Below are 12,162 nucleotides of genomic sequence, written 5' to 3'. Positions count from 1 at the left end.
TAAAGAATCTTTATCTCTTTCTCATAATTTTTTTTTTTTCATTTCTACGCTGTCTATACAGGGAAAAATCTATTTTCATATTCATGGAAAAAAAATTTTTTTTTTATATCTTTTAAATACAACATAAATATATTAAATAACACAATTAAGTAAAATTAGAACCAATATAGTATTTTAAATATAATATATTAATCACTTTAATATTTGTTATAAAAACTTAAATAAATTTAAAAAATATAAATAACCTAAAATAATAAAAATATATTAGTATTTTAAACAAATATATTAATATAAAAATATAAGGATAGCTGGATGGGAACATATATATTCCTGTTCTCGATTGTGAAAATATTTTTTATCCTTGTCCTTTTTCCATTTCTATCAAAGAATCCTCTCTTTATTAGAATTGAAAAATGTTACATCAAATTAGTTTTATATAATATGAGTTTCAATTTCTATAATCTAATTTGATCTTGATATTAAGCATTAACGACAAATAAAATATTTATAAGTGAGTGATATAATAATAAATTAATATATTTATAAATAAGTGATATATAAATACAATAAATTAAATCTTAACATAAATTAATTTATTTTATATTATATAAATTTGGATGTTTGCATTTATAAGCTGAAAGCTACTTTTTCTTCTGTTTTTGTGCTTTTGCCTCTGTTTTTTTTTTCCCCCGCTTGAGTAGAATTCCGCCGTATTGACGAAAAAACATATTTTCTTTTCTTTTACTTGATGACATTACGTGTGCAGAATCTTCCCGAGATAAAATTCTATAAATTTTTACCATCTACGGTACAAGTCTTCAAATAAATTGAAAATGACCATTTTTCCAAGTATTTTCATCTGAATTACAATAATCAGCTGCCTCACCAAGGAAAGCTTCTGTCGACATTCTCATCGGTACGCAAACTTCAGGCATCAGCAGTCTCGAAACGTGTCATTAAAAACCCATGATATGTGATAAACATTGTGGTAAAAATCAACCATTCATGTAAAATATAAGAGCGTGCAAATGAAGTGACGCCAACATATCGTCCCCTATAGAGAAATCTCTTCTTCAACTTCAAAAGCAAAACTTCTTTTTCGACTTCACCTGGGGAGTGAGAAAATCATTAAACAAGTAAATTTGAAATGCTTGTCATTTTTCAAATCTTGATGGAAGCCTTACTCGCATCTTTGTTCTCTGACTCTCTACGTATGCAAGCAGTTCATCTTGCCTCATTAAAGCTTCAAAGAGAGCCTGCTCACATAGAAGCACATAAGTTCATATACTGATACTGCAATACAAACAAAACATAACACCACTGCCAGGAAGTATAACAACTGCTTCGCTCTTTTGAGTGTATTCAGAAACCACCTATTAAAATTTCCATGTTTAAAAATGGAAAGTGTATTTGCAGAGCAATTAGCCATCTGAACATGTATTAAAGGGCACTTCAAAGCACAAGCAGAATTGCAGAGTGCAAAACTTGAAAGAGCGTCCAAAATTAAAATTATTAAACCAATCCAAGTAGTCAGCACAAATTAGCAACCCAAATTCATCTGGGCTCTAAAGCAATGGGTGCAATAAGCTCAATGTCCAATGAAATAGGCCAAGACAAAATAGCAGATCTTCAAAATCCCGCATCTAACAAATTTATAAAATAAAAATAATTACCTTTTTTGTAGCAATTAGCTCTGATTCTAATGCGTCTACACGATAGACAGCAACATTCAATAATTCCTCTTTCTCACAAGGCATCTGGTATGGCTTTTCCTGCAGTGCGTTAAATTTCTCCTCAAGCTGATCCAGCCTACGGAAAACAGTGGAGAGGATATTTTCATTAAACCTGAGCATGGCTGAAGGGGTATGGAATGCCTCCTCAGGCATTGGATTAACAGGCAACTCAGTTCTGCTTTGGACAGAATTAGACACAGATACTTGCTCATTCACTCTAAATGCCCAGGAATAGACAAGGCTAATAAGGCTTGTGAAGAAGGCAAGCACCATCGCCCATATATGAGCACAGGTTCCCTGTGGGCCTCTTTCTACTCTTAACAAAAGTTGTGAACCTGTGATGGATTGCACTCCATTAGTTCTATATCAGATCAACAGAAATAATAGCAGATACAATAAAATCACCTTCAATTTCTAATTAAAATATGCTTCTAATGCAATTAAGCTATCTAACCTTGGGAAGAATTATATGGATTTTGAGACACTTGTTTCTTCCAACCCACATCCACAGTCTTGTCAATAACAGGTACATATTCATCGTACTCAGAGAAGCCACCTGCACTGCTTGCCTTACCAACCACCCTAGGCTATATAAACATGAAAGCATTATTGACTTTGTTAAAAGAGAAATCCATTCCCTATCAGCTAATGGCAACAAACATGAGGTTTTAGTACAGGAATGTACACAGGAAAAATAAGTCAGAAAAATGTTGAAAGGAACTTTTCAAATCAAAAGGTCTAAAATATCGTTTGCTGTTTGACATTTGGGTAATTATTGGAAATTAATTCGTCCGTAGATGAGAAATGAGCCATTAACATGCTATGCAACAAAAATTAGGCAATATTTGTTGGTACACAAGATGGCCACGTCATAACAATCAGATTGTAATTTAATTATGGTCATGTCGAAAGGACAGGATAGGAAAAGACCCTTTGCTAACAAATGGCAGCATGTCATCAACCATTGATTGACTACAGGCCAGATGTTGATTGTACAACCATATAAAACAAAAATAGAACATCTGACAGAAGTACAATATGACAGTAGAATTGGCTGCAATCAAGTAAAAGATATCCACTCTTTAACATGCTCATAAAAATAAAACCAAACATACTCATCAACTTCATCTTTACATCCATCTAATTAATTAAGCTCTTTTTATGGTTAATCATATCAATTACAAAACAACTTACTTCTTCAGAGACAGGAGTCAACTTGGGAACCAGGGAGCTTGATGTTGGTTTAGGTGAAGCAATTTCTTCCACTTCAGATCCGGACTCTGCAGTAGATGTATCACTACCTTTAATCTGATGCAATAAATTAAAAAAGTATGCATTAGAGGAATAGGACTGGATTTTGAAAGTTTAAAGATTAAGCTGACTTCTATGCTATAAACAATGAAAAATGGTCCCGTGACCATACCATTGAAAACCGTGGCTTATCACAAGCAATTACCCTGCCCTCACCATTCAAAACAGTCACTATTTGTCTAGAACATAATGCTTCACCGCTAAGGACCATCTGCATGCAGATGAATAAACATTTTGCAAGAGGTCCAATTGCAATAATATCAACATTCAACAATTTCAAATTAAGCATCAAACCTTTAATATATTTGGATCATTCCAAGGCCCCTTATTAGATCTCATACAACCTCCCTTATCAGCACAGTTACAGTCACCACCAAGAAACTCTGGCAACTCACTAGACAAGTTCCAATATACATTAAATGTATAGAAAATTAAAAAGGAATGAATATGACTAGTGTAATAACAACTGAAAAAATCCAATCACCTTGCATCGATTATTTCAAGTAATTTATTCTGAAACTTGTTACCAAGAACCTGAGGGTATTAACAGAAAAAATTAGTTGATCATAAAGTAAATTGCTGTGAGCCATGAAAAGTTTGATTATTTAATTAACACTAAGCAAGGAAAAATGTTTAACAATTTCTCAAACTTACATGTATTTTTGCAGTAGTTTTAGGATCAAGAAAAGATTTCACTGTGTTCCACAGCAGCTTAAAGCCAGAGCCAGCATTAATGATAAACATTCGGCCAAGTGTCTGCAGACATGCCATTTAAATTTAATAAACAGGAAGTAAACTGAATTTGAATTCACTAACATTTACATCAGAAACTAATCCTCAAAAGTAGTTTTAGAATACTGAGAATTTGGATTACATACCTCAGGGTAGTTGTCATTGTCAATCTTTTGCAACCGCTGGATGAGTTCACGTGCTGACTTTGTTAGGTTTTTTAAGCCCTAAAATTTTGATCATACAATGAGCAACTCAGAAAATTATATGCATTGTGATAAAATAGTGCCAGGAAAAATTTAACACATTAACCTCTTTCTTTGGAGAAAAAAAAAGAATCTCAAAATAGTAGACAGCATACCACGCCTTGGACATCTATAATAGTCGTACTTGAATCTATATGTCTCTTTGCAGCAACAGAACAGGCAGGAAACTTGACTGTAAAACATTTTTCAAATTCCTGTACATGGTATCTCACATACCGATCCAAGGTGGTGACTTGTGTAAGCTTGTACGGATCAACTTTCCCAAGTCTCTCAATGTAAACAGGTCTTCCCTCCTTATCCACACCATGATAACCTTGAGGGTAGTGCCGTAAAACTTCATTCAACTCACTGAAATCAAAATCCTGAAAAGGAAAATTTGATCTGAAATAAGAGAAGGAATATGTCTTGGAATAAATAATATTTACATCAGAAGCAAATTTTAGGCCTTCATTTTTCATTTTTTTTTTTAAATAAAGAGAAAATAAAGGAAAAACTTGGTAATAGCAAATTAGAAAAACTGGCCGCCAAAGAGGAAAATATAAACAAAATGTTACATAAATTACCTCCAAAACTGTATCAGTGCCAAAATCCTTTCTCCACTGAATCATATTTGCCCACATGTACCTAGCTTTTTCAATATCGAATTTTCTCGCTTTCAAGAATCTGCAAAAAAAAAATAAAAATCTAGGGAATGAAACCTTACAGAAGTTCAGAGTAACCTAAAACAGCTGTTTTCCTGCTGTCCATATATACATTAAGATATTGCAATTTAAAAAGATTAAAGCAAAGCATGAAATATTCAAATATGAATCTGCAGTAATTCAGGCAAGCTACAATAATATTGAATGAAAACTGATATGCAGTATGAGAAGTATCACAACAGAAATCAAACTGGATATTCTAAATGAAATAAGCAAGGTAATTTAAGAAATAAACAAGCAAACTAAGATTAAGAACCAATTTGTTGATCACCTCAATAACATGTGATAATCATCATGTCTGGGAGGAAGCAAATCATCGGACAGAAGTGCTTGTCGAAATCCATCTACAGCCTGAAGCTCCTCAACATTGCGAACATCCTCAATTGAAACAAAAATTGTATCATCACTTTTCCTCCTACTCTTTTTCTTAAAATTAGGTTTCAATTTACTAGATGCCTTTAACGCTTTCTTCTTCAGGTTCCCCATTCTACTTTTCCTGTCATCCTCAGAATTCTCAACATCCGATTTCCTCTCTCTTCTTTCGTCATTGCTGGAAACTCCCTCAAAACCTGCAAATCAGATCTCATAACCATTCATCATTATCTCTTACATATCTCAAAAATGAATCAACCAATTCTGCAATATTACTCATTAAAATTAAAAAATTTTGCCCACGCATTCCACATGATCGAATTTCCAAAACCAACCGACACATCGAGAACCCTAGAATTCACAAAGAATTGTAGAATCTGAAACAGAAATAGAAAAAAAAAACCGAATAGTAAGGTTCACTCACAAGGCCTTGCCAAGCGATCAAGAGAGCTGGACATGGCTACTAAATGATGGGATCAGATCAAGATCCAAGCTGATAATTCGAATCCAAATTCTTATTACAGTTAGATGTCAAAAGCAATTGCAGATTGGTAATAAAAAAAAAACACACACACAATTCTTAAGAGCTCAAATTTTCTTTTTTTTTCGGATCTTTTGATTCGTTATTAAAGGGGGGACTCCAGCTCATCTGTTGAGGCAGACAACAAAGGTAAACTGGAGTAACCGCGGAAGAATAAAAGAAATGGTGAATTGTAGTGATAATTAATCATTTTTTAATTGATTAATAAGAAATCAAAGTCAAAGAAATAATGATTATCGGGGAAGCAAACTCCAAGAGAAAATGGCTAGTTGCTGAAGAAAAGGTAGCTGTTGGTTGCGTAAAAATAAATTTCCCAAGCGGTTCATCTTTTGGTGGTCCTTCTACAAAACACTGCCACGTGGCAATATAGCGTGTCGACTTGTGAAAGTGAAATTGATTTGGCGGGAATTTGAACCGGATTCTTCCTTTGGATTTTGCGTGCTTCGTACTTTGTGTTTTCTTCTGAATTCACAAATTCAGTTTTTCTTTTCCTGTAATCAGAAGTTTAGGCGTCTCTTTTATCCAACTGTTTCATATCACGGATGAGTTTGCCGTCCATCCAGGAAACTGAAATTTCGTATCCACGTTTCTCTTTGATTCACGTTTCTTGAACCGGAATTCAAAAGACGCCTTCCTAACTTGAATACTTCCCATTCGACTCCTGATTTGAAATTATACCTTTGACAAATCCTAAAACAAGTGAATAACTTTGCTACTAGCATCCCAGCATCCCATGTGACTAGGGTTAGATGGGATGTGAATGGACTTGGTCATGATTTGGAGGTAATGCCCTCTGTTTGAGTAAAAGTATTCTTAATTTGAGATCAAATCAAATCATTAAATAGTTAAAGATTATGATTTAGATGAAATGATCCAACTATAAAGAAGAATAATCCAGATATGAAATCAAATTAAGTTAACTTGATTCAATCAAATCATCAAACAGTTATTAATAAATTTATTTTTTTGATAATTTTTTTCTTTTTTAGCAACTTTCCTTCATCTTCTATAACCCTTCAACAGTTTTTCCAACAAAGAATTGAACAATCCAAACTTATCTCAAAATGACTGGCCTAAATTCAAATTAAGCTTAAACAAATTTTACTCAAACTTAATTCCAATCCAATCTTATATGTAATCAAAAGTTTAGTCCACTAGCTCATGGCTGCCTTGCTATCAGCTAATCGGCTGAGCAATAAGCATTTACATGAGATCGAACCAACCAATTCCATTCAGAGCTTCTAAAATTTCAAAACTTATACAAGCAGAAACAAATTACGTGTCATGCCTATTGATGCCAAATGAAATGCGACATATTTTTAGTGCTAAAAATAATCAACTCGGTCAGAGCCATAACCATAACTGGCATATATTCCCATGCCAAGCCCACCCTCGACGTCAAACTGTTAAGCTTACAAAAGTGTTAATCATTGGTGGATAACAATTGTAGAAATATATTAAACCATTCATGAAAATTAAGCAGAAGTCTTGAGTCTGGTACAGTTGCTGGTCAAGTGAAACACACTGAAATTTGGACAGGAAACCCATTGTTGAAGGAACAGCTAATGAGCTGTGGCATAAGCAGCTGAATAATATGCAGAACCAACTAATGTCAAGTACTTCAACATTACGACGTGTATCTATACATATATATTAACAAATGTACCACATACATATTGGTTGGAAGAGATTGACAAACAACTGACTTAAGCTATATGTTTGCGATCTCATTCTGCATCCCACAATGTTTTCTATTTACAAGTTAAATTCTCTAGAAGCATCTGAGAAAGCAAATATGTAATCAACTGGTTAGTTTCATTTTGGGTAGAGCTGGATTTCAAAATTGAGTAAAAATGAATCACTGAACTTCACACCTGTCAAGTGAATTTCCTCAAGTTCCTTTTAGCACGAAGTTGACCAAGCTTGTCTCTCCATTGCGCTGTAGTAACGTAAACTTTCTTGGTAATAGGGTAAAATCAACAATAATGAAAGGAAAATGGGGTTTCTCTAGATGCAATAAACCAATCATTCGTAATGGTTTTTTGCTACATTAAAAAGGCAAATTGCCCAAAATGGCTACAATTCAGCTGTCAGATTATTACACTGCAAAAAGTTATATTTTTATATATACATATAATCATTTCAATCCGAATTTAGGGTCTTTGACCCTTCCCAACAGTAATGGAGAGTGATTTCTCCAATAGAAATGAGAAAATGAAAAGGGAAGGATCCCCATCCCACCTCGCCCTTTTATATTATATCTTTATTTAAAATATTAACATATTCTTACAATTTTAGATTTTTTTTTGTATATTAAAATAGTTAACATATGTTATTTGTGATATTTGAAATAGGTTGGTTTTAATTTTAATTAATTTTATTGTTTAATATGTCTGTATTGTGTTTAAAAAGTATGTATAAGAGATTTTTCTCCACAGGGGACGGAGGAATAAGGTATTTGACCCCACCCCACCCCATCTTATCCCATTGCCATCCCTACTCGTGTCCTTTTCTATGGATCTTTGCCTTGAATTTCCCTAGGAAACCCTATGAAATTAATATTCAACTGAAAACACCCAATTTACAGGCCAAAAGAGGTAACAGGCTAGGGTTTGTTAGTACCATTGCTGAAACCTGCTGTTTCTTGTTTAATAAAAATAATGACCATAACAAAAGAATTCCACTGATAGGAAAATGTTATCAATAAAATGAAAGAAACTAGTGAAACAGGTGAAAAAGAAATATACCTGCATCTCTATAACGCTCCTCAACAGCAGCTATCAACATGTTGCGCACAAGATTGAACTCCTTTGTATCAAGACAAGGCTGACCACTGGGCCTGAAAACAAATTAATTTCAATCAAACCTTTTTCTTTTACCAAAATAAATACAGATAAGAAAAAACTGTCCATGTATCTTGTTGTCAAATTCCAGATATGGTCATTGATTATAGGATAACTTCCAAATTTATAACTTCTTAAGTTCCAGAAAAAACAGTCATTGAATCAATGGGCAAATAGAAGGTATTCAGTTCAACCCACTTAACTTCTTAAGTTATTTATAACTTCCAAATTTAGATACCTTAATATTGTTCAACATTATCAAGTGCTGGGCAAAAAGTTGGATTATAGGATAGTACTACAGAAGGCAACATCCATCTTCTAACATTTTATAAGGTAACTTTCTCTCCAAATTTTTTCTGGCTAAACTGAAAAAACTTAACACTCCTAAAGCATAAGAGCCTGAATATCCAAAACACATGACAAGATCACCAAATTATTCTCCTTCATTTAGATAAAGACAACAATCTCAACATGTCCCAACACTAACCTATCCAGTTCTGTAAATAATAAGCCATCTGAAGCAGGGGACTGCGTGAACAGTTTGCCAGATTCAACAATCCTCATCCCATCACTATATGCCAAGTACTTGTTGACTTGTATTGGAACCTGTATAGAATATGCAAGAAAATATGCTTCAGCACATCAGGAAAACTTTTGCTCACTCATGTAAGACACTACTCATGGGTGGTGAAAGGAGAGGGATCTGCAAAGTCCATGGTAATGACTTGTAAAGATTATAGTGAGTATAATGGTTTGTGATGAATATTACGAGGACATTATTCAACAGTCACGGTCTAGCATGCTTGATGAAGGCAGACATAATTGTCATACATTCACATTTAGGCATCATTGAAAGAAAATATCAACTATGAAAGCACCAAAGAAATGAATAAGATAAGTTTCCAAATTAACCATGCAATACAATATTAAATATCTGTTAGAACACTTATCTTCAGTTCAAAAGTTTTAGGGATTTTCATTGCAAGGCAATATGAAGAAATCCACCACATTCTTGGTTTCCAACAAACAGATATAAATTAGACCACCAACACCTATGTCAGCACCCCAGTATTAAGCATGGCATATGCAGACATAAAAAAAGTGATAGAAATCCTTTCAGGGTTCAAATCAAGGATTTTCATTACACATCGTCCACAATCATAAGAAGTTCACATAATGAGAAGGTATTTATTTTCTCCTGCTTCATATTTAAATGATTCAGTCATATATGCTTAACATCATGGACCTTTTCCTGACAACCATTTTCCAACCTAGCAAACCATATGTTTTCCTCAGTTCAAATTCAATTACAGGTGAAAAAGGCCAATATAGTTCAGCAGTGAACTTATATCAATCCAACTCATTTTGATATATTTCTATAATGCTTCAAGAAAGATTACATTCAATGATAGATCTCTCACAATTACAATTTTTAAAGACAGCAGGCCCAAAACTCTGAAAACTGCATCATATAAACCAGTTCAAGAAACATCAAAAATGGTAAAATACCTTGCATCTCACAGCAATGTTGATGGCATCTGACGGTCGAAGATCAAAGCTGACACTCTCTGTCTCATCACCAACCTGCAACACATTCAACATACCATTGGTGAACACTAAGAGTAATTGAAGACAGCCACAATAGAAGGGTGTAGTAGCTATCTGCCTTCGTCAGGTATAACTGTGCAAAATATGCTTCATGCACTCTCTTTGTAACTCTAACAAGTTTTACCTGCCAAAAAAAAAAAATTGGAATCAAGACTATGAAGGAGCAAATCACATTTCAAGCATTATAGCATACTATTAATAAAATCCAAAAGCAAAAATACTTCGTATCCCATCTTGTCAATCATCTCCTTAACCACTGTGTACAGAGTTGGCCTAGCCTGAAAACAATAATCGAACATATTTTAGCATAACAGACAAACCAAGGGGTTGTTAACTTGAAATCTGAACGCTCCGTTGATCCAGTGAGAAAACACCCTATTTGAATAAAACAAATTAAAACAGAAAGGAGGAAAAAAGAAAATGAAGACCTACAATTTGTACATTGCGAATTGCTGCCATAAGCAACACACTTGGCATCTCTACTGCAATCAAAGGACACTAGCTTCAATTTGATGAAGAATGATAGAGAATACTGACTGTACTAGAAAACAGTTTTACTAACACCACAAACTATTAGCGCAATAGTACGTACAAACAATTATTGGGAGAAGAAGACCAGTCCCATCTTCCATCTTCAATACTATTGCAGGATGAGGAGCATAGTCTGGTAGATGTCCACCCTGAGGGTTGTTATGGACGCATCTTAAGTGCCGACCATCCCTCATTTTGATCATGAAACCATCTGCTCCACTCCTCACCTCAACTACAGGGATCAACAAGTTAAAGTTAATGAATTAACACAACTCCAGAAAATACAAGATATAATAACTAACTTTAACAACATGATTATTCACTCATGCAGCTAATTTGATTTCCCCCAAAAATGAAAAATTTCAAGGAAATATGTACTATCAACAAGAAACACTGCCAATTAATTCTAAAACCACAGTGGCACGTTGATATACAAACAAAATCGTGCAAATGTACTAAATTTAATTGGCAAAAAATAGTTAGCCACCAGCTTAGTAATTAGCATACCAGCTTCAATGATACTAGAGTTGACATAATCTTCATCATTTTCATTGAAGTTCTCAGCCATGCTGCCATTACCGTTCGAGGAAGAACTGAAACTACACTGCACGGTTTTGCACTTCTGCATTTTTAGTTGCCGACCTAAAACGCTCATCTTAGCCTTGCTGTCACTGAATCCTTTGAATCCCCAAAACTCACTTCTAAAAATTCTAGTCTTCATCAAAGGGCCATTGACAGGGAAAGTGTAAAGTCCTGCTTGTTTGGCACGAACAACAGGGCAGATAACAGGTCCTTGTAATGATCCCATTTTCTTAAGTCCTTAAAGACCTAGCCAAAATAAATAAAAACTAAACAGATTGACCATATCCTGCTAAACGTAGAGAAAGAAAAAAAATTTACAGATGTAAGAAGCAGCAACTTAATTGTAAAAATAAATCAAACTCTTCTATAATTTTGATTATTTATTCCTCTGTAAAACGAGTTGTTTGTTCATGTGTGCGCCTTCTATTTTTCTTTTTTAATAAATAGCAAACGTAAAAACTACTGTTTCTGAGTTCTGGATTACACTCTCCGATCGTCTGAGCCAAATCATTAAAGAATCAAACTGAACAACACAATATATTAACTATATACTAAAAGCTCGAACCAGACCTGAAAACCACCGAATCGCAATCTCACACAGATCAACAAACAAAGAGCTTATTTAACCACCGATCACGACTTAAACATGAGAAGCTTCAGTTGATTCTCAAGAATTGATCCGCAGACGTTATCAGAATCCAAAATAAAATCTTAATTTCCTGTTAAAGATCGAAAATCCAAAGCAGCAAAGGATCTGAAACAAATGATGAAGTGACTGTGAATTGAATTGAGAAAGTATAGAGAGATCGCTTGTGATGTAAGCTATTGTGCTATCATCGGATTACAGTAACCGACAGCAGGGACCAGATAAAGGAAATGAGAGGGAGAAAGAAAACGAAGATAAGAGATTCTTTTTCTTAAATTGCCCTTCCTCTAAACAGTTGC

At 34.1% G+C, this 12,162-nt stretch overlaps 2 protein-coding genes across 3 annotated transcripts; both read right to left on the bottom strand.

The window, feature by feature from the left end:
* Positions 1 to 761: 761 nt before the first annotated feature.
* Positions 762 to 6,184, bottom strand: LOC123229275 (phosphatidylinositol/phosphatidylcholine transfer protein SFH6-like). The gene is made up of 14 exons (XM_044654944.1): positions 5,537 to 6,184; positions 5,012 to 5,309; positions 4,603 to 4,702; positions 4,135 to 4,401; positions 3,923 to 4,000; positions 3,699 to 3,800; positions 3,529 to 3,578; positions 3,339 to 3,438; positions 3,157 to 3,255; positions 2,928 to 3,041; positions 2,188 to 2,320; positions 1,674 to 2,068; positions 1,185 to 1,256; positions 762 to 1,109 (listed from the first exon to the last, which is right to left on the bottom strand). Exons 1-14 carry the CDS (start codon positions 5,568 to 5,570, stop codon positions 1,080 to 1,082), a joined length of 1,872 nt encoding a protein of 623 aa, XP_044510879.1. The 5' UTR covers positions 5,571 to 6,184; the 3' UTR covers positions 762 to 1,079.
* Positions 6,185 to 7,097: 913 nt separating this feature from the next.
* LOC123229277 (bifunctional nuclease 2-like) lies at positions 7,098 to 12,162 on the bottom strand. 2 transcript variants are annotated; one of them, XR_006504841.1, is made up of 12 exons: positions 11,788 to 12,162; positions 11,143 to 11,463; positions 10,697 to 10,867; positions 10,537 to 10,586; positions 10,326 to 10,382; positions 10,163 to 10,228; positions 10,006 to 10,080; positions 8,984 to 9,102; positions 8,401 to 8,492; positions 7,528 to 7,592; positions 7,327 to 7,434; positions 7,098 to 7,238 (listed from the first exon to the last, which is right to left on the bottom strand). XR_006504841.1 is itself a non-coding variant. In XM_044654951.1 (11 exons), exons 2-10 carry the CDS (start codon positions 11,441 to 11,443, stop codon positions 7,531 to 7,533), a joined length of 993 nt encoding a protein of 330 aa, XP_044510886.1. In that variant the 5' UTR covers positions 11,444 to 11,463; positions 11,788 to 12,162; the 3' UTR covers positions 7,098 to 7,434; positions 7,528 to 7,530. The 2 variants fall into 2 exon arrangements, 1 of the variants encoding a protein (XP_044510886.1); XM_044654951.1 differs by having other exon boundaries at positions 7,098 to 7,434.

Source organism: Mangifera indica, chromosome 11 (assembly GCF_011075055.1).
Source record: "Mangifera indica cultivar Alphonso chromosome 11, CATAS_Mindica_2.1, whole genome shotgun sequence".
NCBI lineage: Eukaryota > Viridiplantae > Streptophyta > Magnoliopsida > Sapindales > Anacardiaceae > Mangifera > Mangifera indica.
This window is presented reverse-complemented; position numbering and strand designations above follow the sequence as displayed.